The sequence below is a fragment of the Aythya ferina genome (assembly GCF_964211825.1).
Source record: "Aythya ferina genome assembly, chromosome: 10".
Taxonomy (NCBI): Eukaryota; Metazoa; Chordata; class Aves; order Anseriformes; family Anatidae; genus Aythya; species Aythya ferina.
In genome coordinates, this window is record NC_140306.1 from 15,763,362 (window position 1) to 15,788,162 (window position 24,801).

At 41.2% G+C, this 24,801-nt stretch overlaps 1 protein-coding gene across 4 annotated transcripts; it reads left to right on the forward strand.

Moving 5' to 3' along the window:
* Positions 1 to 476: 476 nt before the first annotated feature.
* SHISA5 (shisa family member 5) lies at positions 477 to 22,447 on the forward strand. Of its 4 annotated transcripts, none has more exons than XM_084531494.1 (6): positions 477 to 629; positions 1,293 to 1,461; positions 1,822 to 1,887; positions 15,471 to 15,586; positions 17,257 to 17,472; positions 19,300 to 22,447. In XM_084531494.1, the coding sequence occupies exons 1-6, from the start codon at positions 566 to 568 to the stop codon at positions 19,377 to 19,379; spliced, it is 711 nt and encodes a 236-aa protein (XP_084387620.1). In that variant the 5' UTR covers positions 477 to 565; the 3' UTR covers positions 19,380 to 22,447. The 4 variants fall into 4 exon arrangements, with proteins under 4 accessions (XP_084387620.1, XP_084387619.1, XP_084387622.1 ...); XM_084531493.1 differs by lacking the exon at positions 477 to 629 and adding an exon at positions 659 to 1,112; XM_084531496.1 differs by lacking the exons at positions 477 to 629; positions 1,293 to 1,461; positions 1,822 to 1,887 and adding an exon at positions 3,168 to 3,212.
* The last annotated feature ends 2,354 nt before the right edge of the window (positions 22,448 to 24,801 follow it).

Genomic DNA, 24,801 nt, shown 5'->3' on the forward strand with positions numbered 1-24,801 from the left:
AGGGGGAATGGGCTTAAGTTGCGCCAGGGGAGTTTTAGGTTAGATGTTAGGAAGAACTTCTTTACTGAAAGGGTTGTGAGGCATTGGAACGGGCTGCCCAGGGAAGTGGTGGAGTCACCATCCCTGGAAGTCTTTAAAAGACGTTTAGATGTAGAGCTTAGGGATATGGTTTAGTGGGGACTGCTAGCGTTAGGTCAGAGGTTGGACTCGATGATCTTGAGGTCTCTTCCAACCTAGAAATTCTGTGGTTCTGTGATTCTCCCCAGGGTCTGTCAGCATCTTCCCTACAGTCCCCAGACTCTTGGCTATGCATTTCAGGCCTTGCTGTCCATGGGAGACTGCTGTTGTCTGGCAGCCTCAAGGATGTGTGCTTTCAGCTGAGGAGCTCCGAGAGCTTTGGGGCTGCCTTTGAATGCATGAAGTCACTCACACGGCTTCGAAAAGGCAACTGCTGGAGGAGGAGCGGCTACCGGGCAGAAGCCACGGCGACCAGGGGGGAGGCCCCGCGGCTCCCCGCTGCCCCGGGCCGCTCCGCCCCTGAGGCGGAAGGGGAGCGGCGGTGCTGATGGCTGCGTGGCGCGGGGCCCCCGGCCTCGGCTTCCTCCTCCTCTGCCTGCTGCCGGTGCCCGGTGAGCGCGGGGCGGCGGCCGAGGGGGGCCGTTGGCGGCCGGGCTCCCTGCACCCGCCGCCGGGCGCCGCTCGGAGCCGGCCGAGGAAAGGCTGCGGGGGGGACCGGGAGAAGGGCGAGGGAGGCAGCGTCCCGGGAGCGGCTCCCCCTTCGCCCCCCAGCCTCGACGGAGCCTGTCGGCGAGCCGTGGTGGCGGGGATGTGCCGGGAAGCAGGGGGAGCAACGGGCGGAAGGGGCCGCGTGCCGTGGAAATGCAGGGCCACGGCCGCGCCTTTGCGTCCCGTAAATACCCAGGGAAGCGCAGCGATCCTGTGCCACGCGATCCTCGGGCTTGCGTGGGGGCTGGAGGGGACCGTGGCGCAGGTTGAGGCTCCGCAGATGCAGCGCGGATGGCATCGCCAGGCGGTGTCCGCAGGCACGTTTGCCTGGGTTAGTCCTTCACGCGTGTGTGAAAGCTTTAGAAGAGCTCCTCGGTGGAGGCCAGGTACTTTGCAGGTGTTCGCCTTTGCTGGGCTCTGAAGGATGTAACAGATCGGCAGACCCTAACACAAACCCTTGAAACATATTTAGGTGTTAACCTGGATGAGATGGTCAGTACGAGAGAGAAACTTGATAGAGGAGTTATTTCTTTCATTACTAACTCTTGGATTTTACCTCTTTTCAGCTTTAGGCGAGGACTGTCGAGCGTATCTTGATCCCCATAGCAAGGTGCAACCTGCAAAATCCTGTCCCAGCTTCTGCTGTGGAGATTGCACGCGTCGATACTGTTGCTCGAATTCATTATTCAGATTTGATGAAGAACAGCAATTGATGTGTAATCTGCTTGATGGAAGGTATGAGGCAAATGGAGTGTGTACAGTGGGTTCAAAGGACAAAAGCAAGCATCTTAATGGTAAAAACCTACAAAGGGACCTTTCAGCTCCATATAAGGCTCTGTCGGGGATCTACTTTAAGGCACGTAACTTACTTTTGAAGTGGGAGCAATGAGATAGACAAATTGATGCATGAACTGGCATGTGTTTTCTTGAGTATTTTCAAACACTTCTACTACTCTGTTTCACTTTTCTTTGAGGATGACAAAATTAATCTCATTCTCTTTTTAGTCTCCATTACCTTTCATAAGTACTTGGAACTTAGCCAGGTGCTAAATATGTCCTAAATTCCACTTTTTGAGATGTATTGTCTTCTTACAGGACCTCTGACTTGGGCAACCTGAACTTGCTTTTGGACTCCGAAGATTTAAGTGATTATGGCCCCAGGTAAGACATGCGAAGCACCAGCTTTTTAAATGTTATTTATTTGGAGGCTCTATAAATGTTTTTCTATTTAGAGGTTCTTTATTGCATAGTCAGTCTGTGCTAGGAGAAAATGAAAACAGAAATACGGATTTGTGTGTCACATATGTTGAACACTTGCGTGTACACCTGAGACCATTTGAAGAAACAGATAGGAAAGAGACTGGATCATGCCAATGGTCCCTGATGCTGAATGGGAGTTTGTCTTCTGAGGCATGGGCATGCTTACTGTCTTTCTAAGAATTGATGGATTAAGTCTCTAGTGGCTCTGTAAGAGAGGTACTTTTGCTTGAAGCATCTCCTTACTTTTTAGCATCTTTTGCACTTAGATTTTATCAATATTTCTTGTGCTATTTCGATCTCACATGAGATAAGTTACTTTCAGTATGTGCATTGTGTTGGTGATTACAAGAGTCCTGCTGTAAAATGTTCCTGGTTCCCATTCTGTGGAATGATATAAAGGAAGAACAAGAGTTAATTATGAACTATGATGACCTATATCTGCATACACGTATATTCAAATAATTACAAACCTTTTGACTGCTAAATTTAATAATGAATGTTACCGAACTGCTCAGATAATATATTTTGATTTTAATTTTAAATTATATTTTGAATTTTCTTTTTAATTGACCTTGAGTATGTTTTCTTCTGAAAACACACCTTTATCAATTTTCCCTTGGCAGCATATATTTCAACAAGAAATGTGCTGTTCTTCATGAAACGATAAAAATAAAAAGTAAAACGTAGCTGTGCTGGCTGTTACGTTTTTAACAAGGTCCCAAATGCGGAAGGGTTTTCCCCAGGGAACTGCAGCGTTTTGTTAGTGGTCTCCAGTGGCAGCTGGGTGAAGCTGCCGGGAGAACATCCTGGTGGTTCCCTCTGACGTGAGGAACTGCTGCAGAACTGAAAAAGCAGAAAAAAAAAAAAAAAAACCAACAACAAAAAAAACATCATCTGTCGGTTTTGAGGCAGGGGTGTGAGCAGGTAGGTGCTCTGGACTTGAAGGCTGAAGGAACCGACAGAGGTCCCGGTCACTTCTGGCGCTGCCAGAGCCGCCCCCTCTGGCTTAGCAGCCGAGGAATCCGTACAGAGCCCCGGTGCTCGCTTTACGTTAAAAAAAAGAAAAGAAACGGGTTAAGAAAAAAGAAAAAAAAAAAAAACAAAACACCGAGGCAGAGCCTGAGGTGGCGCCGCGTCCCCGTGGGGCGGGGCCAGCGCCGTGACGGGAGGGGCGGGGCCGGGCCGGGCGCGGGTCGGGCGGCGGCGGCGGCGGCGGCGAGCATGGGGTAAGGGGCGGCGGGGCCGGGCTGGGCCCGCTCCGTGCCCGCTCCGTGCCCGGAGGAGGGAGGGGAGAGGGCTGGGGGGCTGGCTGGGGGTCCCGGGAGAGGGTGGGAGGGGTGCTGGGGCTGGTGGCGCATCCCCCAGGGCTGCGGGAGCCCCGACTTGCAGCCGCTGCTTTCCCGACGCATTTTTAGGGGAAAGATGAGGAAAAAAAAAAAAAATAAATCCGAATTCCCGATTCTGAGAGCCAGCGTTGGGCCTGCGGAGGCGTTGAATGTGTTTGAGGATGAAAGGAGAAATGTGAGGATGCTAAGAAATGCGGGTTTTTTTTTTTTTCGTTTTTTTTTTTTTTTTTTTTCTCCATGCTAACGAGCACAGTACGGAAAGAAAAAAATAATTGAAAAAAGCCCAAATCTATGCCGAGCCCACGCGGTTACCTAAGGAACTGGAACCGAGGGCCTCAGTCCACAGAGGTGCATCCTTAAATGAGGGAAAACGCTCAGCAAGTAGGAGCTAAGCTGCTTTAACTATTTCTGCCTCGGCCCTGGCGTGTCCCAGAAGCTGTCTCACCGCCAGGCGTTCTCTCAAGCTTCTCCTTTCGGTTGCATTACAGCTTTGGAAACTCAGCGTGGTGTGCAAGCACCTGGGCTTAACGTCAGGCTTGTTTTCCAGTTAGGCATTTTTAAGTAACAAAAAAATTACAATTGATAATTTTTTCTTACAATTCTAAAAAAAAAAAAAAATAGTTATGCACAGAAACATTGCTTTTGAAAAGCTATCTGAACGTGAGTCCAGAGGAAAACTGCTTCCTAAAACTTTCCAAAGAGAACGATGACCTTGAATGTTTGATTTAGGAAATGTTTCAACATCGGAAATGAAAATGAACAGGTCTTCAGTTACTCTTCCTGCCGTCACTGGGGCACCGAGTCACTCGTAGGTTACCCTCCTGTTACAGACTGCCTGGTAACAGGTTTTTTTTTTTTTTCTTAAACGAGCAGTAAGCTTTTTTCCTTCGAGAAGAGCTCTCGTTTCTGCCTGCAAGGTATGCTCCACCCTTTTGTGCCATGCCAGTTTCTCTTAAAAGACAAGTTTCACATTGCTTCTCGATGACAATGTTTATTTAATACTTGTCTGTGTGGCTGATGTCAGTTCAGATATATTTTTTGTATGCTCAGCAAGATGAACACGGTTGTTTTCTCCTTGAATGGTTTATAACAGGAGTAGAGACAACAAACAGCACCTTCCTTTGGTGTCCTGCACAAATACTACCTTTGATACTGCCCTTCAAAAAGGGGGGTGGGGTGGTTCCCAAACAGGCATTAAGGGTCAGAAAGCATTTAGTTCCTCATTCTTTCTCTGGCCTTATTCCTATATCAAATTACTGCTCTGACTAATTGCTCATAAATCTTAGCTTTTTAAGAGACTTTCATATCTTGGAGGGCTTGTCACTAACTTTGTGGACTGGCCACTGGGCTGTGTGAGCTGGGGGGTCTCTTCTCCCTGCCTGGAAAACCTGCCACGATTATGGTGTGATTCTTTGGGACCATGCTGGGGAAGGGTTTGGCCTGGTGCTGCAGGCGCTCTTCCTGTGTCCTGTCCAGCTGAGCAGTTGGTAGTTCGCCTGTGCTCCTGCTTCTTTGCTGTATTTATTCTGAGGTCTTCAGCAGAAGTGCAAGTACCAGTTTTGAGTAGGTTTCTTTTTATTACTGTCCTTTAATACCAATTTCCTTCAGTATTTAACATTGTATATCGGGTGTTGTTGAGGCAGGGGTGCAAGACACTTTGGGCACCTCCATGAAGTTCAAAATGCAGGCAGTTACTGTCCTATAATCTCCTTTTGGTCTTTTTTTTAAGACAATAAATGACATTCCTTTGGAGTGTCATAACCACATACTTTCAAGTACTCGAAAGTATCGTGCTTTCCGGAACACTGCATTTAGAAGAAAATTAAGCATTTTAAGTATACAAGTCGGCATTAACTCAGATTCACATGTTTTCCATTATTAGTTTATTCCTAAAGATTATTTGGAGCTTTTAAGTCACAGTGCAGGCATTGGTTTTATACTACTAAACTTGTTAAATTGCCACCATTCATCCTTACATATGAGATGAATGTATGCAATTTATACAACTTCTGCTGTTGAAGAATACATTGAAGGTGTTTCATGTTCTTTTTCTTTAAATTGGATTAGCAAATTGATTTCTCCCCTGCTGTGTTCTGTTTTGGAAACTGATTGTGAGTAGTAAGGTTGAGATCGTTACCCTCTCTCATTCTACAGTACTCAGTATTGCTCCTTTAAGAAGCTGCAGAAGCAGAGCACTGGTTCACTGTAACCACAGTTGTCACGATTTGCATTGGTAACATGGTTTTTTAGCCTTGGTATGCCAATTCTCCAATCGTGACCCTTACTGGAAAAGGAAATTAGATGACTCACCCACAATTCAACTAATTGTGAAATATTTGCGTGCTTAAGGAGGTGGGGCAGTGCAGAACATCTGCATCAGAGTTGCAGAGGAAGAATAATGTAGTTGGCAGAGCTGATAATCGGTCACTCTAAATTGAAAACAGAATTACCATTTCCAGTTAGTTGGTCTCCGTTTCTAAATTAATTTCTGCCTTGAAGTTATGTAACACACTGCAATGCCTTGAGAAGAGGCTGCTCGTCCTGACGTGGTGGGAAGAGGGAGGCAGAACAACAGCCTTCCCGGGAGGTCTCGGCCAACACAGGACAGCCTTGTTAGACTTGGGTTGTGTGTGTTCAGCCTTTGTCATGGGCTGATCCCTGTGTTGTCCTGAGACTTGGCTCCTCTGTGAAATGGAGAAATTCTGCCCACCCTTGTTTGAAAAGCAGTGTCTGCAGTGGTCTACTGTGTGTATAAGGGGGCAAAAACTATATGCTTCTAACTGTGGAGGATGTGATTATCCTAACTTGCTGTCTCAATTTAGATGTTTTTAAGCACATGCATCCTCTTTAGTCATGGTTAAAAATAGTGATGGTGAACTGTACCCTGTTCTCTTCCTCTTCCACTGTTGCTGTCAGGGACTTCAGTTCGTGTTCTGTTGTGTATTTCGATGTTTCAGCATCTGTAATAGGTTTCCAACCATGAATTAAGAAATTTATTAGTTGGAAAATACTGTTTATGCAAGCGCTCTCTATTTAATATTCAGGGAATTTCTTTTCCAGTACTGGTCCTAAGTATTTTATGTAACAAAAGAGTTAAACTGTGCACAGAGCCCTCTCTGTATGTCTTGCATTCAGTCACAGGCTTATCCCACCAAGAAATGTAAGCTGCTAGTCTAGGAACAATTCAGATGTGGATTTGAAGCTATTTTAAAAATTGTTCTGTGCTTTTTACTAGCCTGAAAAGTAAATATAGGCTTTCATGATTTGTGTAATGGTAACTTGCATTATAGGGCACTCGTTTTTTGTCTCCATTGCATACAAAGCAGTTGTGAGCTGCTGTTAATGATTCTTCAGCTGCCAGCTTCAAGCAGGGGGCTTAAATGCTTGTGTAGGTTCGTATGCTCTGAAACCAAGATGGGAAGAGATTGAGAAATGCTGCTCCACGGTTGGGTTTAGCAGCCTGCTCTTCTAACTACAGAAGGCCATTTCAGGACAAAAAGCAAGATACTGTGCCTTTGCACGTTTAGGCCAGGTGGAGATTCATCACGTGGGTTAGGTTTAGTGGTTCGTTTTTTCTGTAGGTGTGTCCTTTGTTTCTGTACGTACTTATTAGGGTAGGGTGTTTCTTCTAATTCTGTGGGCTTTGTTGTGCCCACAAATAGAAGTCTGAAAAAAGTACATGTTTTGTGCACGGGTTGACTCTGAGAGAACTTGTGGAAACACCCACAGGTAGGATAGTCCTCAGATAAGGGTCCTACAGCCCAGAAGATGGAGAATCCTTGCTTCAAAACATGGTTCAGAGACCATGCTTGTTACTCAGTAAGATCTTTGAGCATGTGGGTTCCAAAGCTACATCCAGCTCTGCTGCATCGTGTACTTCCGTGCAGCAGCTATGGCCTGAGGGGTAGCCAGGTGTATTTGTGAAAAATCGTGTTAGAAATGTCATGAGGGAAGAGGGGAATGACTTTGAATTGCGTAGTCTTTTGTAACTGCGCTTGTGCGTTCTGTGGAACAAACAAATCAGTTGAATTTTAGGAAATTAATAATTGTGCCAACACTGGTCTTTTAGCAAAACCTATTTTTTATTAAAAACATTTTATACCATTCATTTTAATGTGGTATTCAGTAGTTCACTGTGTTCACTAGTGTGACCTCTGCTTCTCAATTCCACTGAAAGGTCAGCTTAAAAAGTTTTTGTTTTTTAAATTTATTATTATTTATTTATTTTAGTTATGGAAGGTGCCAGTCATCAAAGTCACTTGTGACTTCTTATGACAGTCTTGTTAATGGTGATACCATTTAAAAAGAGAAGTATTGGTCAGCGAGATGTGAACTCTTCTGCAGAGGTCTGCTCTTACTTGGGCAGTGTGAGATTTTCTTTGTTTTTGTCACAGCGGATGGCATGCTTTTCCTGGTGAGAGGACGAGTGAGTAAACACGTCGGTTTGTTATGGTCTAGGATAGTTCATTTCCCTAATTGAAATTTTGCTCCTGTCTGAGCACTCAGTTTTTGACTTCTGTAGGTGTGATGACCTATGGCTAGTGTATGGAAGAGCTGTGCTACATGGCAAGCAGAGCTGGTGGGTGTAGCCTAGCTTGAACTTCCTTTGATTGCAGTTTCAGCGTTTGGTAAGTCCTACCCCAAGCTGAATTGGTCGAATTGTTTTTGTTTTAAACTTTATCTCTCCTGCCAAGTCAGTTTCTAGTTAGTTGCTTAAATATGAGGACTTTTAGAACTGCTTTCTAGAATTAGTATTGGTGGTGATGTATGCATAGTATTGCAGTTGTTTATTGCAGGGAAAACTTTCTGCAATACTTAGTGATTCAGTTGGACTTGTTCTATTCATTTGGTTGACCATTTTGGAAAAATCTCTCTCATTGCCTTTGTCTTGGTTTCAAATTTTTATTGGCATGGGGGAAATGACATTCGGTACTGTTCAAATGGGATCCTAGCAATAGAATGGGAGCTGGCTCGTTCGTTTGCCTTATCTGTCTGTGCATATAATTGGTGTACATTTTCTTTTTGCTGCTAAAGGAGCATGCTAAATCTGTTTATTGTCTGTAGAAGTGAGTGTTTTCATAGGGCTTAAGAACTATTTTCATGCTGAAGGTCGAATGGACTTTTCTGAAATTGTCCTGTGACCTGTGTGAAGTTAATTCTTGTGCTGTTGATGAAGGACTTCTGAATGCAGCTTGGACATTTCCCCTCTTCGTTACATGCATTTTTAATGTCAGTTACCGACAGCAATTACTCTGAGCTGTCTACAAAGTGGACGTTTCCTGGGAAGCATCCCCAAGAAATTGTATTTTTAGTATGTGCTATAAAAGAACGTATGTAACTGGGTATATTTAGTACAAGAGAACTGCTTAGAGGCCAAGAAGAAATGCTTGTGTACATTTTCTGTTAGAAGCCGTAGGATCTGAGTGTCAGATCTCTGAGTAAGATCAAAAGCTCTAGGAAGTTCCCTCCATGCCACTTTCTCATATAGGCTTTTTAAGAACACGTTGTGCAAACTATTATATTTTACTTGAAAATATTGTGAAATTAATGTCTTCCAAAATAGTAATTAACTTTGGTTACGGTTGGTCTTTGTGAAATTAAGGTGTGTTATTTTAGGCTTAAGGCTGTATAAAGTAACCCACGCCAGCTTCCTATTTGAACAAACAGAAAAAGGACCCATTCAGGATGTATTTAGCCAACTTTCCCTCACAAAGGCTGTGGCATTCTCTTTTTCTGTAACGCTTTGCAGTTGCAAGGGTTCATGGCTTGCCACGGCCTTATCCTTCTTGCTTTAGGGTTGCTTCTGACTGCAGAGCTGACTCGGCAGGTGCTAAGGGTCCCTGGGCTGCAAAAGTTGGTCCTAACGCTGGAGGACTTCACTCAAGGTTGTTCTGGTTGCAGTAAGCTGAGGCGTTCCAATGATTGCTTCTGGTGCAAATTTGCCTTCTTTTGAGGATACCCAGAAAGAACTGGGGAAAGCTGTGGGAAATATTAGTGGGTTTCAGGAGGAGTTAATTCATGTCTGTGCTAGAGCAGCTCTTAGTGATTGTTTGGGCTGATACTCTAGTGGTGGGTTAGCCAAAGTGAAATGAAAACATTACCTTTGTGTGAAGGAAGTGTACGTGGGCCAGACCCTAGGAGGAACGCTCTCAAGTGGTAATTTGAGTTACCAGCTATCTGAAAGGCCACTGCAGAGAGCTTCCAGTTAAGCAAGGTGCACTTCATGACATTGCATGGCATAGAAAATGACATAGCAGTTACTCAAACCTACCACTGTGCCAAAACTACCAGTGTTTCATAGTTCTGAAACCATGCTATTCACTCTGAGTCTCAAGCTGACCCACAGGCTGGCTGGTCTACCGGTTTGCTGTCTATGGAAATGTTTTTTTGAGTCTCTAGAAAAGTGGTTCTTATGTCTCGAATCTTCATGCTAAAATACTAGACAAAGTATGTTGCTTGTGAAGGTGTAAAACATAACCCCTCTGGAATAGCCCTGGGAGGTCATATTGGTTGTTCTTAAAAAGTTTGTCTTTAATTTTTATACTCAATGTTAGAGGCAGTATGTGGCATCGTGTGGCCGCGACTAAAATATTGGGCGTAAGAGAGCATCTCTGTACAGAGACTTGTTTGGTTTTGTCCTGTACCAGAGTCAGGGCAAGTCCGGGCATTTATCATTCTGTCGTGCTTCTGGGAACAGTATCCTCTTCTGGAGCTGGAAAGAATGCCATGTAGATACTTAAATATTTTTTTTTTTTTTGACTTCTTGGAATGGCCTAAATTACCTTCTGAGGTCGTTCCAGACCACCCTGCTTTACAGCTGTAACTCAGTATTTGTAAATGTTTGCTTTTGAAACCAACCGTGTATCTTTGAAATGAACCCTGCCAACATGTTTCTTGTAGCATGGAACAAATCTTGGAATATAGAGTAAAACTTGTGGAATAAAATAGGCTGCTTAAAATATTTTTTTCAAAATCAGGTGGTCTTGTTCTTTTGGGCATTGTGTTGTTTTTCTTCTTTTTTTAAAGACAGAAGTTGTAGTGTGTGCCACTGTCATGAACACATAGATATGCACAAACTTTTTTTACAGTAGAGCTTATAAAATGTCACAAACTAGGTGATACAAACTGCTAAGGAGGTTTAAAAACTTGAATATTTTCAAAAGCTTTAGGTACATGCAGAGCATTTCACATCTTTTTTCCAGTTAGTGTTTAAAGTTGAGATCTCAGTACAGAAAAACAACCGCCTTAAGAATTAACATCTACAAATAGTACCTCTAGATCTTGGGTTTGGTTTTACCTTTTTAACGTCACTTGCATCTCATTCTGTACCAGAAGGCTAAAACAGGCACTAATCATACGTCTCCCTTTATGTGAACTCGTACACAGCTTGGATTATTAGCACACTTCAAAGGTAAGATGAGTCTGGAAGGTACACTCAGTGCATACACAATTCAGAACTTTCCAACTGTACATGCAAGAGAAGACGAGTAGAAGTGGAGTAGGTTGAGCAAGAGAGTGCAGAGATAGTAAAGGGCAGGGAGTCCTTTCCAGATTGACTTCATGTGGATTTTGAGAAGTTGCAGTTCATCACTGTCATGGTAAAGCTGCTAGTGGGTTTGTGTTTTGTTTTCAGTTAAGTTATTGGCAAAAGTTAGCTTTTATGATGTGAGGAGAAAAGCAGAAAGTGTCAGTGACTGAGCTCAGGCTGTCTGTAAGTGTGTGGTTTATTTAGGGGCTATGGTATATAATGTAGGAGACTGAAGAGCTGTGTGCAGACTGTGACGCCTGCACAGTGTTCCAATCTTGGGCTGTGGCCACCCCGCTTTCTGCACCATGATGTTTGTTCGCAGAGTTCATGGGGTAAGGTGTATTTTTGGTTTGGTTTATGTTTGTTTGGGGATTTGTGTTTGGTTAACTATCCAGGAAGAATCTTTAAGCTACAGTCCTTTGTTTATTCATTTTCATGTGTGTGTAATGCAGACTAACAATTGGTAAATAAAATAATATTTAATGCAAATATATATTTTTCCAAATATGTTCAGAGTCCTTTCAGACAAGTTCATCACGTGAAAGCAACTAAATAAAGCAATGGTTTCTTTTAAGAAAGGCTTTCTGGAGTTAGTACACCACAGGAGTCTTTATACATTATGTGGGATATCTTACCTCCTAGAGCTTAGACAGTTCACCGAGTAAAGTGAATGGTGAGCACCATTCTAGCCTTACTTGAGTATGACCTACAGTTTCTAGTAGCCTTCCCGAGCTCTTTTCAGCAGCCTTACTAGTGGGAGTCTCAGGGGGCTGTAATCATTCCTTACTGTGTGTCAGTGTCACTGAATATCCAGGAGGAAGTGCTCAGGGCAGTACTCCTTTGGTGGTAAAAGGGCAGATTAGATGCTTGCAAGTTCATATGGTTTTGCTTTCCGTAAATGTCATGGTACCTTGTGCTGTTTCAAAAAGTTAATCTCCATGAACCCAAGAACGGGCAGGAAAGTCATGCTGCTGCTGTAGAGCGGATGATAAAAATGCCTGTGGCAATCCAGTTGTGTGCAGTCCTGAGAAAGCTTTGTGAAGAACTAACTCATGTCTGTTGTTTCGCTCACTGGGCTGTTTCTGAAGGCTTATAATTTTGGTTTGCAGTAATCACACAGGATTTCAATACGTAGAACTGAACCACAGTGTTTACACATCCAAACACAGAACCACCCTCTGAAGCGGGTGTACCTGGCACTCCTCTATTACAAATGTCTCCATTCAGTTCTTTAAAAGATGCATGAAAAAGCGGTCATCTTGTCTTAGCAAACATGCAGACAAATGATGAAAATAAAAATCACAGAGTGGTTTGGGTTGGAAAGGACCCCAAAGCCCACCCAGTCCCAACCCCTGCCATGGGCAGGGCCCCCTGCCCCCAGCCCCATCCAGCCTGGCCTTGGGCACTGCCAGGGATGGGGCAGCCACAGCTCCTCTGGGCAGCCTGGGCCTGGGCCTCACTGCCCTCTGGGGAAAGAACTTCTTCCTTATATCTCATCTAAATCTATCCTCTTTTAGTTTAAAGCCATTACCCCTTGTCCTGTCATTACGCCACCTGACAGGGTCCCTCCCCAGATTTCTTGCAGCCCCCTTTAGGTGCTGGCAGGCCACTGTGAGGTCTCCCTGGGGCCTTCTCTTCTCCAGACAGATCAACCCCAGCTCCCTCAGCCTGTCACCTACAGCCTCTGAGCATCTTTGTGGCTTTCTCTGGACTCGCACTAATAGTTTCATGTCCTTCTTGTGCTGGGGGCCTGGAGCTGAAGGCAGGCTCCAGCTGGGGTCTCAGGTGTTCCCCTCCCTCACCCTGCTGCCCGCGGTGCAGCCCAGGGTGCCACAGGCTTTCTGGGCTGCAAGCACACATCGCTGGCTCATACGCAGGGTGTTTCTAAGAACTTGGTGATATGGATATGGTTGTTTGTGTTTTTTTTTTTTTTTTTTTTTTTTACCCTAAGCTTTGTTATCATCACATTCTTTACTGGAGAAAGTAAACAGGCAACGAGGAGTTCTTCTGTGAGAAGAAAAGTTTATGACAGTTAAGCAAATGGAGCTTGTGCTTCCGACTGACCAGTGTTTATCTGTTGGTGGCCAGCTGGGCTGCAGACGGGCTGGTACTGTCCTCTTTTTGTCATAACAGAACTGACTTTGGTCCTGAAAGATGAGGGCTCTGCCAGTTTCCTGCTGTGCTTTTTTTATTTGTGATGAGCAGACACATCTCCCCTCTGTTCTCTCAATTTCTTAGGTTTGTTTGAATTTTGCCCAGGCTTTGGTAAAGTCCAGCAAGGTTTATTGTTTGCAGAAGTGAAGAATTTTGTTATTATTTGTCAGGCCTCCTAATCTCTTTCCTTGACACAGGAAGAACCTATAAGACTTTTTTTGTCTCTGCTAATGTTGCTCAGTAATAACTACCTGAGTATAATGGAAGTGTTAACTTCCCTGCTAAGAAAGCTTTCTCAGGGTTGAAATGGAAAACACTGTTGGCACTCCCCAGCTAGCTGTAATCATAGTTAATTCTTGTTGCTGCCCAGGTTCTGCAGCTGCCTGTAGCTTGTTTTAGGCAGTCGTGTGTGTTGTGAACAGTACAATCATGATGGTTAAGTCTGATGTGTAAATACATTCTGCACACTTCTATCTCTTCTTCAGTATACATTTGAATTTATATGATGAGTTATATAAATATTCTACAGATAAATATATATTCCATGTATAATCTGGTAAGGAACCTGTATGATAATCTTAGGTCCATCATTTTGCAAAGGTGCAAATAAAAGTGACAAAGCCTGTGTGCACCCCCATGGCTGTGCAGCTGTGTTGCAGTTATCTGTTTGTTCTCTCGGCAGCGTTTCTGACGTGGTTTCTGTGTCTTCAGGAGGCTGCAACAGTTCCTGCTTCCTGTTCTGCGTGTAAATGCTGAGCTGCAGTACCAGTAGGCAAACCACTGTACCAGACTTAATGCTTCACTAATAAATCCGTAGTGCTGTACTTAGTACTTCACAAAGTCAGCGCACAAATAACAACTCCAGTTAATACACATTCAACCACAGATAAGTGTTGCTCAGGTTCTTGAAAGATATTTGACCCAATTTCATTGTCCAGGCTGTTGCAGAAGAAAAATAAAATTGATGGGACCTCTGCTAGGGGAAAAAAACCTGCATTTTAGGTTAAACCTGTTTTATTTGTCAACACTTACGTTAAGTGTCCAGCTTATTGAGCGTTAAGTTGCTCTAGAAGACTGAGTTGAGGTCCTGTGAATTTGGGCTAGGGACAGAACACTTTATTTTTTATTTATTTTTTTTGTTATGCCAGTGATTTAACCTTCTGGTGTAATTGATAATCCAAAATAATTTTTACATTGGATGTCTGGTTGATAGCTGAGTGAAAAATGCTGGAGGTTCTTGAGAGATGTCATTTTGTTTAAAGATATTAACAGGAAACTGGACAGGAAGCTAGAAAGTTCTGTAGCCAAAATCTCTATGGAGAAGACAAAAACAGGATGGATATTAAATCAGCTGTCTACTCATTATTTTAGAGCTTGTTCTTCATTAAGAACTGACTTCCTGCAATTGTTTCCAAAACTGATGCATGATGCATTTCGTAAGAAATCCAAGTGCAGGAGACTGGCTTCCCTGAAAGAAGGGATTTAATGATTGCAGACCATAGCAAACAAATCATGTAAATTATTACTTAAAAGGTCTCAGATTCCAGTACTTTGCTTTTTCATTCCGGTATTCCTAAAAAGCCATCAAATTTTCTGGATTTTAGGCTTCTAAAAAGGGACTTTTCAGAAAACTAGACAACCTTTCCCATGACAGACAAACGTAGGCTCATCACTGAGCATTTAATGCTGTACGTGGTTACTTTCTTCTGTTCTGTGTGGTAAGCAGCTCTTGGTCAGCTCCGAAAGCTTTACGTGTGCCTCCATCAGCTGGTAGTCCTTACAGAGGTTAGAGGTGGTATGATTTTTGGCCTCTCCACGCTAGATTTTGGTGTTTTAGGCAGTGTTTCTGTCTCCTGTAGTTAGTATAACTTGCTCATTATTGCAGTACAGTTGGCAGAAGTGCTCATCTTTGAAACCATCTGAAACATGGCTTCTGACACAGCTGTTTTCAAATGCCAAGGAACCTGGCAGGAATCTGCAGCATGGGGAGGTCAGCTCAGTACTATGACTGTCCTTGGAAGCCTTCCTTGTGCATCAAGGACTTGCTGTCGCTCGTAAGACAAAGGCATTTCATTTCAGCCATGCCTACCTGTATGTCCAAGTCATACTTGGAAAATTAACCAGTGGAATGAATGAATGTGAAACCTTATCTATGTAGTCTTTTGAAATACAAGGGGACATGCAGCCACACCAAAACAAGCAGGATCAAGTGCTCCCATTCTGTCCTGTTCATAGGCGGTGGAGAGGACTTCTTGCCAGGGGCTGGCCAGCTTCCACTGATTTAGCAGACCTGACCTTGTGTGGCACTGGATTGGACTGAATTTTATTTCTTATTCAAATGCATGAAATAGTACCACTAACGGATTGAAGGAAGAGTGCTGTGTTAGCTACAGAAGGCTAGATTAAAGGGTAAGAAAGTTGTGTGAGGCTTACTTCTGCTGGTGTCTTTCTTGCAGTTTTGGAACCCTTGTTGCGATTGGAATTACCGTTTTTGCAGTGATTGTAATTACTATCATTCTGTGCCTCACCTGTTCGTGTTGCTGTTTGTATAAAGCATGTCGAAAACCACGGCGTAAGTACCTGTACATTTACTTTCTTTTTCTTGTAATCAAAAGACTATTTTTTTCCCCTGAAAGATTGTATTTCTGTAAGAGGTAAAAGTAACGTTTCCTTACTTCTCTGCTACAAAAGCTGCAATAGCTAAGCATTGAAAATAAGCATTTAAGCTGCTTTAAAACGTGACATAGCAGAGACATTTTTGAATGTCTTCTAAGCATTTAAGAAATTCCTTTATTCTCCCCCGGAATGTGTGGATTTTGTTTGTTTGTTTGTTTGTTTTGGTTGGTTGGTTTAGGTAAATGAGGAATAGAATGAAACATTAATTTAAAATTTTCCCTAGTCTCTTAAAAACGTACTTGAAAAATACACTTCAGGCCCAGCACTGTAACATTACTTGTTCAGGAGTTAAGTAAAACGTTTTTACTGCCAAAAGATAAATCTTGCATTTGAAGAATGAGAAGTCTCCCTCACCACTATGACAGACTGAAAATAAGTGAATTTGCATGTCCATGGTGATCATTGGGAAAGTGGTTATTCAAACTGTACCACAAGATATGTTCTTTTTTCTATCACTGCTAAGGAAAATCACATATTTCAAAAACAGTGTTAGGGTAGTGCAAATCCTGCAACTGTAATATTGCAAATTCTCAGAATTTACAGAAAGCTTTTGTACTTCTAGGCTTGATGTTAGCTTAGAAGTGGGTCATTATACCATGGGAATTTTTGAAGTCAAAGCTGTGTTTTGTTGATCATATCAATATGTAAACTTTAGAGCGACCATTTATTGGTCTTCTGTTCTTTATGTTGTGTTTGAGTAATTGTGGAATACATTTTTAATGTTCTCTTTATTCTAAATATTTGACAAATAGAATGATACTAAGCCAAAAAAAACTTTGAAATGCTGATTAATGTGGACAAACAATATGCTGTTTAAAGTAGCATAATCCTCTGAGATTAAAATATAAATAAGAGCATTTCAAATGTTAGCTGAGATTAGTCTGCATACAGTCACTGAAACAGTGGACGCGTCTTTATGACAGGATTTAAGTAGAATAAAAGCTTTCTTTTGTTCTTCCCTATGCGTCGAGTGGAATCTTGAGCAATGTTTATAATTGCAGCCTGAAGAAGAAGATCTTGAAACCAAATTATTGCAGTTTATTAGAAATTGTTAATCTTCCCTTACTGCAATAAGGGAGATGAACCAATAACCCAGTGTTAGCTCCTACAAAAAATATGTGTATTTGCCTTTCTGTTATAATGTACAAAGATGTACTAACACATACATGTGTTAGTTTATTACCTTTATCCTTTAAAACAGACAATAACTTTAAAAAATAAGCAGGTTATTCCAGTCTCATACTGAATGATACATCACTTGGCCACAGACTGTTTTTGAACAGTCCAGGAAAAAATGTCTTTGCTCTTTGTGGTTGAGAAATAAGGAAATGGGCTGGGAGAGCAGCCAGTTTGTGAAGGTTTTTAGTACCACTTAGATCAATGGAAGAGTATTTTGAGACATACATCTCTAAATCGTTTTGTGGAACTTCAGAAATTATTTTGGGCAGATTTTGGAGTGAGAAAGTGATCTCAAGAGAAAACATTTTTTACATTACTGTTGTTGGCTGTCCCAGGTGGTCTCCTAGAACCACCAGAACTAACCATATTCCTTTCGGTTGTTTGTAGCTGTGGTGACCACCACTACTGCCACCACAGTGGTTCACGCTGCTTACCCCCAGCCGGGAGTGCCACCCAGCTACCCAGTAGCGCCGTATCAAGGATATCAGCCGATGGCTATCCAGCCACAGCCGGGAATGCCAGCAGCACCGTACCCCACACAGTATCCTCCCCCTTATCCCATGCAGCCATCAGGACCTCCAGCTTACCATGAAACAGTGGCAGGTAAGGCAAGAATGGTCTAAATGTTTCTTTCTCTTGAATAGCAAAAAAGATGGTGACATTGGAGCCAATCCTCTATTATTACATTTATTATGTTTTACATTAATGCTAATGTAAGCAAATTATTTAAAACTGGAGTTACAGTAGATGTTAAATTTCGTCCTTATTGAAATTTCCCTATCACCATTTCTATATTAATCATTGCAAGAGGAGATGTAACTGGTATACTTCATTGGTGAAGTTTGCTGGTGTGTAGGACTCCCAGTGAATCCAGTAGAACAATTTAATGATTCAGTTGAAATTTCATATTAAATAGTTAACATATGGATAGTAGTTAATGCTTACTGAATGTTTTAATCTAAACACAGATGGCTTTTGCTCGTAGTTCAGTAGTTTATTAGAATAACCAGTCTGTGATCAAATCAGTTTGCTGATGACTGGCCATTAGAATTATTGGAATATTTTTTTTCTTCTGCTTTCCTTCTTTCACAGCATTGATTTCATGTAGCTTTACTGTTGCTATGTCTAATTCCAGCTTGTTCTGGGAATAACTATTCCCCGAAGAATTGGCTCATGACTATTCAGAGAGACCAAAACTATGCTGTTACGTATCCTGGGGTCTTTGAGCCCTCTTATGTACCACACTGTTCATCCTTCTACTTGGAAGGATGAACAGAGTTAGTTCAAACAAAGTTAGTCTTGTATAGGAGGTTGTGCCCCTAGAAAGTTTTTCTTTCGTAACAACTCAAATGTAAAATGACTGTTCATGGTCTCGCATATTTACAAACCAGTTAGAAATTGAACATTAACAATGTGCAAATGAGTTCAGCATGTAAAAACACTGACTTTACAGGCATGCTTATTTTATTTTTCCTTCATAAACTCTGAAGAAGCTGTGGATTTTAGGGGACTACCCCCAGAGTGCTTTGGCTTCACCTCTATAGTGTGAGGGGCTCAAAGAAATTTTGCTTCTCCTACTCTCAGGTTTCTCAAGCTTTTCCTCAATTAAGTTGTTTGTTAGTTCTTATTTTTTTTTTTTTTTCTGAGAGAATCTTAAATTGCTTTCCATGTTACCAGCTCTTTCCCTTCTTTGCCTTTATTAGCCAAGGGCCAGCCTCTTAATTAGGTCATGTGCAGGAGAGAGAATACCTGCTCTGTCACACAGGAGCCAAACACACTGATCAACTTACAAGATCATTGACAGATAGCCATGTTCTAGGGATCTGATCAGGTGCTGTGTTATTTGAACTAACTTGTGCTGTTTGACAGACCTGAAAATGAAAATGCCTCTTGAAGCAGCTTGTTGCAGAATACTAGAAAATAAGGATATAGTCAAACTCTTTAACGTGCTTGGTAGTGGTAGGCCACTTTTTAAATTCTATTTTAATTTTGCAATTACCTTGTTGACAGTTATTAGAAAAGCACTTCCCCTGAAGGAATCCTAAGATGCTTTCTCTAGTCCTTTTTCTTTTGCCCATTGGTTTATTTTTACTTCTCCACATAGTGTCAGGTGTATCTTGTTGTTTGTGTGTCTCTGACTTCCACCAGATCGTTTTGTTGTGTTTGTTGTTTTTTTTTAAACTGTCCTCCCCTGAAAGCTATGTCTTTCTTGCTGCTATAATATGCACATATATCACATTTTTTTAAAAATCTAACTTTTGAAATGCAAATGCTGTATGAGTTAGGGCAAACTACTTTCAAGTCCAATTAAGATGCTAGTTAATTTGAACCTCTTAATCGTGTTCTTAAAGCAGTTGTAATTTTAGATAGAAAATTCTAAAGGTAAATTTTACAAATCCTGTGATTTTTTTTTTTTTTTTGCTTTTGCAGCTGGTGCTGGAGCACCTTATCCAATCAGCCAGCCCCCTTACAACCCTGCTTATATGGATCCTCAGAAGCCCACCTATTGAACAGACCTACTACCGTGCTTCTGCATACAAAACTTTTTAAAATATAATCTGTTCTGTTTACACCATGCAGCTGTAGTACGTTATCCTGGAAGACAGCAATCCTTTGTCTAAGTAAAGTGAAAGTTAATTCAGTATCCTTTGCGGTTTTAAATGTTTCAAGTACTTCTACAAGAAGTCGCTCATTTATACCTCAAGCTAATACAAAAATTGATTTTGTTCAACATACAGTAAGAAAAGTATGAAGAAGGGGTGCTTCAGAAATAAGAACCACAATAACATTTATCGTGCAATAATTCTTAAGTGTGGTAGAAAGGAATGGTCAAATGAGCATTATCAAACGTGCAAAGCTGTAGCAATCTTTTGCACAGTATTAAGTCTGAGAAAGTCTGTGACACGTGTTCTGCCTGTTTTGAAGTTACTAGCATGAGGTAAGCTTCAACACAATACATTTCATTTATTGTTTAAAAAGGATTTTTACTTTTTTGAAGTGCATTTGGCTTCAGTAATGGTAGCGATCCATGTTTTAATTGTGTTTGGACTAGTTGCATTATTCTGTGCTAAATAGCATGAGTTGGTCATTTTCTTGTTTTCTTTCCCAATTTTAAGGCTTAAAAACTGTGCCTTCATTGGGCATTTTCTCAGGCTGTTTTACTTTATAGCTAGAAATCAACAACAAAACCAAACCTTCTGCCATTCAGTAGAACACAGATCAAAAGATGAAAACCTAAGAATTCTTCTTAAAAAATACTGGACAAGTGCTTTGTTTGCTTAATAGTCATATGTTGTTGATGTTGAGGGAAGAAAATTGCACCTTAATCATATGTTAAGCAGAAGTGACTGCCAGTGTTCGGCCATTCCTTGTCACAGAGAAGGGATTTATTTTACAGGATATATGTGATGTCAGAAGTAGACTTTTTTTAAAAAATGTTTAGGGTTTGTCACTGTCTACAACGGGAACCTAGAGATGATGCATCTTTATGAATCAAGTCTGTATCTGAATAATACGTGTGTCAAAAAAGAAATGCCAACCAAACTTGGAGTAGAGGTTTAGCCTCCCTTTTGTCTTCAACATTCCCATAAAGCTGAGTAAAGAATGAGAAGTAAGGACTATGAAGAGTGGTAGGATTTGGTCACAGTGCGGTAATATATTTTCAAGAACTATTAGCAGTGTTAGAAAGGCTTTTGGCTCTTGCACTGATCAAGTGAAACATGATTTTTAGTGTCCTCTACAACGCTACCTTTTCTAGCATTGAAGTACACTTTGTTATTTCTCAGTAGAGCTGTCTGTAGACTGTTTTTTCTGTCACTGTGACATAACTAGTGAAATAATTTTGGCATATTTCATACACAGATTTTGCTTGTTTAGAGAGGCCTTTTAGCCACTTGTCCTTGTGATTCTACATCTAGGGTATATAACTGTTTAAAAGACATTGAACTTACGTAACTGATGGCATTGTTTTACCTCATACGATGGATGGAAGCTGCTATTGTCAAAGGCAGCCTTATTTCTCTAACTGATTTTGGGGGCCTTTTTCCATGTTATTCCATTTTTTTATTATTATTATTTTTATTTTTTTGTAAAGAAAATCTTTAGGGCAATTCAGGAGAAACTTGTGGAAAATTTTTTAACATTGAGAACCATGACAACCTATGCCCCTACATTACACCACTCCAAGACTGTCTGAGTTAATAGCATGCAGTGGCACCAAGAGGCACTCGTGGAGTGCATGTTCCTGTGTTCCTCCCCTTTTCTGCCTTGCAAGCTGGAAAATCAGGCAATGCTTCCTAACACTGTTAGGAGTTCTGTGGGAACAACCAGAAATGGGCAGTGTCCCCTGTATGGAGGATGAAGTCTTTCCCTAGAAATCTGGAATATTTTTGTGTAGGATAATAACTGCAGAAATAATCCCTTTTCTATAGATCCCCTACTCATGTGTTGGTTCATATAGATGAATGGCAGAGATTCCAAGAGATTCCAGCGACTTTGTTAGTCAGCTGCCTGATGGAGTCTGGCCAGGGAAATGCAGCCAGCTGTTGGGCAGTTCTTGTAGCACAGGTACAACGTTCTAGTGTTGGCCCTCATGAGGTTGTTACTTCACACCTCTTCCTTTCCTCTGCCTGTGATGTGGCAAAATGTATGGTTTGTGGTGGTGTTAGTAGGGTTATGTTTTGTTGGATAAAAAGGAAAATCTGCAATTTCATGACACATTGGCTTAATCATCTGCCACCGTCCATAACGAAAAGGTAGTAGGAAAGTAAACTGGCAACAATGAAAATACCCAAATCTAAAATTCTGGGGTAGATGCAGATAGATAAATTGCCCTGAATATGACCGCACGTAGAGTGGTGGGAGGAGATCAGGGATAGGGTTAAGGAGCCTGTTAATTTACACTTCTCTTACAATGAACATCTGCTAATGTTGACTATATTCAAGTGCAGAGATGAATCATTAAGACACAATGAACTACTTTAGTTGTATTGTTACTACTTCAGTTAAAAAATGGTTGAAGGAAGAGAAAATGGTTTGATTTCCTCATTTCAAAATTGGAACGCTTAATTAGGTCTTTTCTTACTAATGCATTAATCAACATTATTGATACAGCATAGGACCAAATTTTATGCAGTTATTGCTGTGCAACCCAATTAAACATGTTTTCATATAGTTAAGTGAATGGGACAGTTACAGAAATGATGGAGAGCTTGTACCTTAAACTTGTTCAAGTACTGGTAATGTGTCAGTCCCATTTGGTAATGTCTTTACAGCAAACTAGTTACCCACAGTGCTGTAGGGAGGGGTAATGGAATTCAAATTTTAAATGTTGAAAGTGTGTATGTTCTTTTTTTTTTTTTTTTTTTTTTTAGTTCTGTAAGTGCCTTTGTTTCAGAAATGTTTTGTGAAATTAAATACAGTATAATATTCTGTTGGACTGAATTTATTAGATAATCATTGTTGACTTTTACATACTGTAAACTAGCTTTGTATGTTGTTTGTAGTTCAAACATAAGTGTTCTAAAGAAATGGTATAAACTCTATGCACCTTTGTAATAAATGCAGTGTTTGAAATATATTCTTTTTTGTTTTCTCAATGTGTCTGAGTGCTAAGTCTGAGCATTTGGGAGTGTATCTGCAAAGCTACATTTTACTTAATTGTGTTTGACAGCAAGTGTATTTTAAGTTATCTTGTATTGTGAATATAACTTTTTGGTAATGGAGTCTGAAGCTTAATCAAAATTATAAGGTGCAATACAAAGGAACAAGATGAGCTCCTGAATGATATTCTGAGGGTGTGCTTCAAAGCTAATCTAAAAGAATTGCTTCTGAGATCTTTTCTATACGATATTTGAATGCGCTAACAAGTCCCAAGATACTTGAAAAATCTACTGTAGGCTTGATGATAGACTCCAAAAAAAGTTATTAATTGATTGAAGTCTTATTTCCTTTTCTCAACACATTTTGACTTGCCTGTCAAATATCATATGCCTTGTTTTTCAACTACACCAGTTTGGTGATGCTTTCTAGTCTGTGTGAAAACATTTTATCTGATGTTTTTTGGTATATTTTTCACTTTTTTTCTTAAAAAAAGTTTTTGAAAACATTAGTCCTGAGTCATTACTCATTCAGTTGAAAATATTTGCTTTGGGTGGGTCAAGAATGCTTTTGGTAAGATACCACGTGGTACTGAATGGGTTGATACTTGGTAATCATTATTATTGTCTTGGATTGACAGCTAAGTTTCCAGTGTAGGATTTAATTATCTATATATTTACTTCTATTTGACACTTTAATTTTATTTCACATTTTCTCAACTGAATTTCTTTTAGTTAATTTTTGACAGCAGACAAAATAATTGCTGCAATTAAAATAACTTTTGGATCAGGTACCTTTCATTCTAGCATTTCTTCCTCCTGCAGCCGGTTTCCATGGTTCATTCTTCAATGTCACTTTGGCCCTGGAATCAGGTAGGATCTGCTTTATAGACTGCTGGGCAGGTGTTGCAGAACAGCTGTGATGTGGAGGAGGTCTTTAGCAAAACAAATCATTTATCTACATCCTCAAAATACCAATGTACACTCCTGTTCTGTGTTCTCTCTGCTAGGAAACTTAAGCTGGAATATAACAGCCAATATGAAAACAAACCAGCAGTTTTCCTCTTGATAGTTTCAAAAATAGGCCACCATTTGAGCAGCTGCTCAGAATAGTGTTTCAAATGCAAGCAATAGAACTAAAACTTCTAAGATTAATGCCAGGTGAACTGTATTTACCTGCTGCAGGGAGAAAGCACTCAGCACGTTGTTAGCTGTTTGCAGTTAAACTTCCTACGGAAAGTGTTTACCCTCACTCTTAGAAGAATTTTGATAAATTTCAGCTTCACTGGGGTTTTAGGTCTTTATAAAGTCACAGACCATCTCTTCGTATCAGTCTGCTAAATTATAACCAATGAGATACAGCTCTTCAACAATTTAAACAGCAGTTTGCATTCATAGCAGATAATACAGTCCTTACACAGGCAAATTAGAAATCCTGTAGTTGACCTTAACTTAATTAATTGACCTAATATTAAACACTACAGACTGTAACTAACACAAAAATGTTATTCTCTGGTTAAGATAACTGACAGTTAAATAGTCTAGCACAGGCTAACCTTTCTTTTAAGCAATAATTTGCACAAGTGGGATTTAGATGAATAACAAGTTCCACAACTCAGTTCAGATGTTTTCTGCAGTATTTTCTATTTGCCATCTTCACCTATTACAGTTTGGCTTTTAAAAACGTGAAGCCTGACATGATACAAAACAGATGTTGTTTGTCTTGCCTGTAGAAACTCATGGACTGCGTTAGGTGACCTACAGAGGCCCCTTCCAACTTCAGCTAGTTGATGATCCTGAGCTGTAGGGAATAAGGTGATATCTGTGCACACTCCATAAATGTTTTAATCAGTGAAACACCATTTATTTTATCTGTGTACCTAGCTGTAGCAGAAATAAACTGTTCTGTGCTTGAATCCCTTCAGTGCATCAGGTCCCTGGATCACCACAAGACGGCACTTACCAACGCAGCGATGCGTCCTCCTGAACTGTGACTTCGACCAGAAGTGTCAGAACGCCTTACAATGCCAGTCTGCAAGGCCATCCTCCTCCTTTGTGCGTACAGTGTCTGAGTAATAGCTAAACTACTAGAAGCAATTGCCTTCTTCATTCACTTCTTGCCTAGCTTTAGCCCTGTCTGCAGAGCTCAGCTCATTGAGGGAGGGAAGCCAGCTAGCCTTAGCTCAGCTAGAAACAGCGGGCTGCCTGCTGCCGACTGATCGATGTGATGGTCAGGTGTAGAACATGACTAGTTTGTGTTGCTTAATGCTTCAATATGCACTCCTACGGCAGTGCTTGTTGCTGGAGTAAATTCCTTTTCTCAGAGGAACAGTTT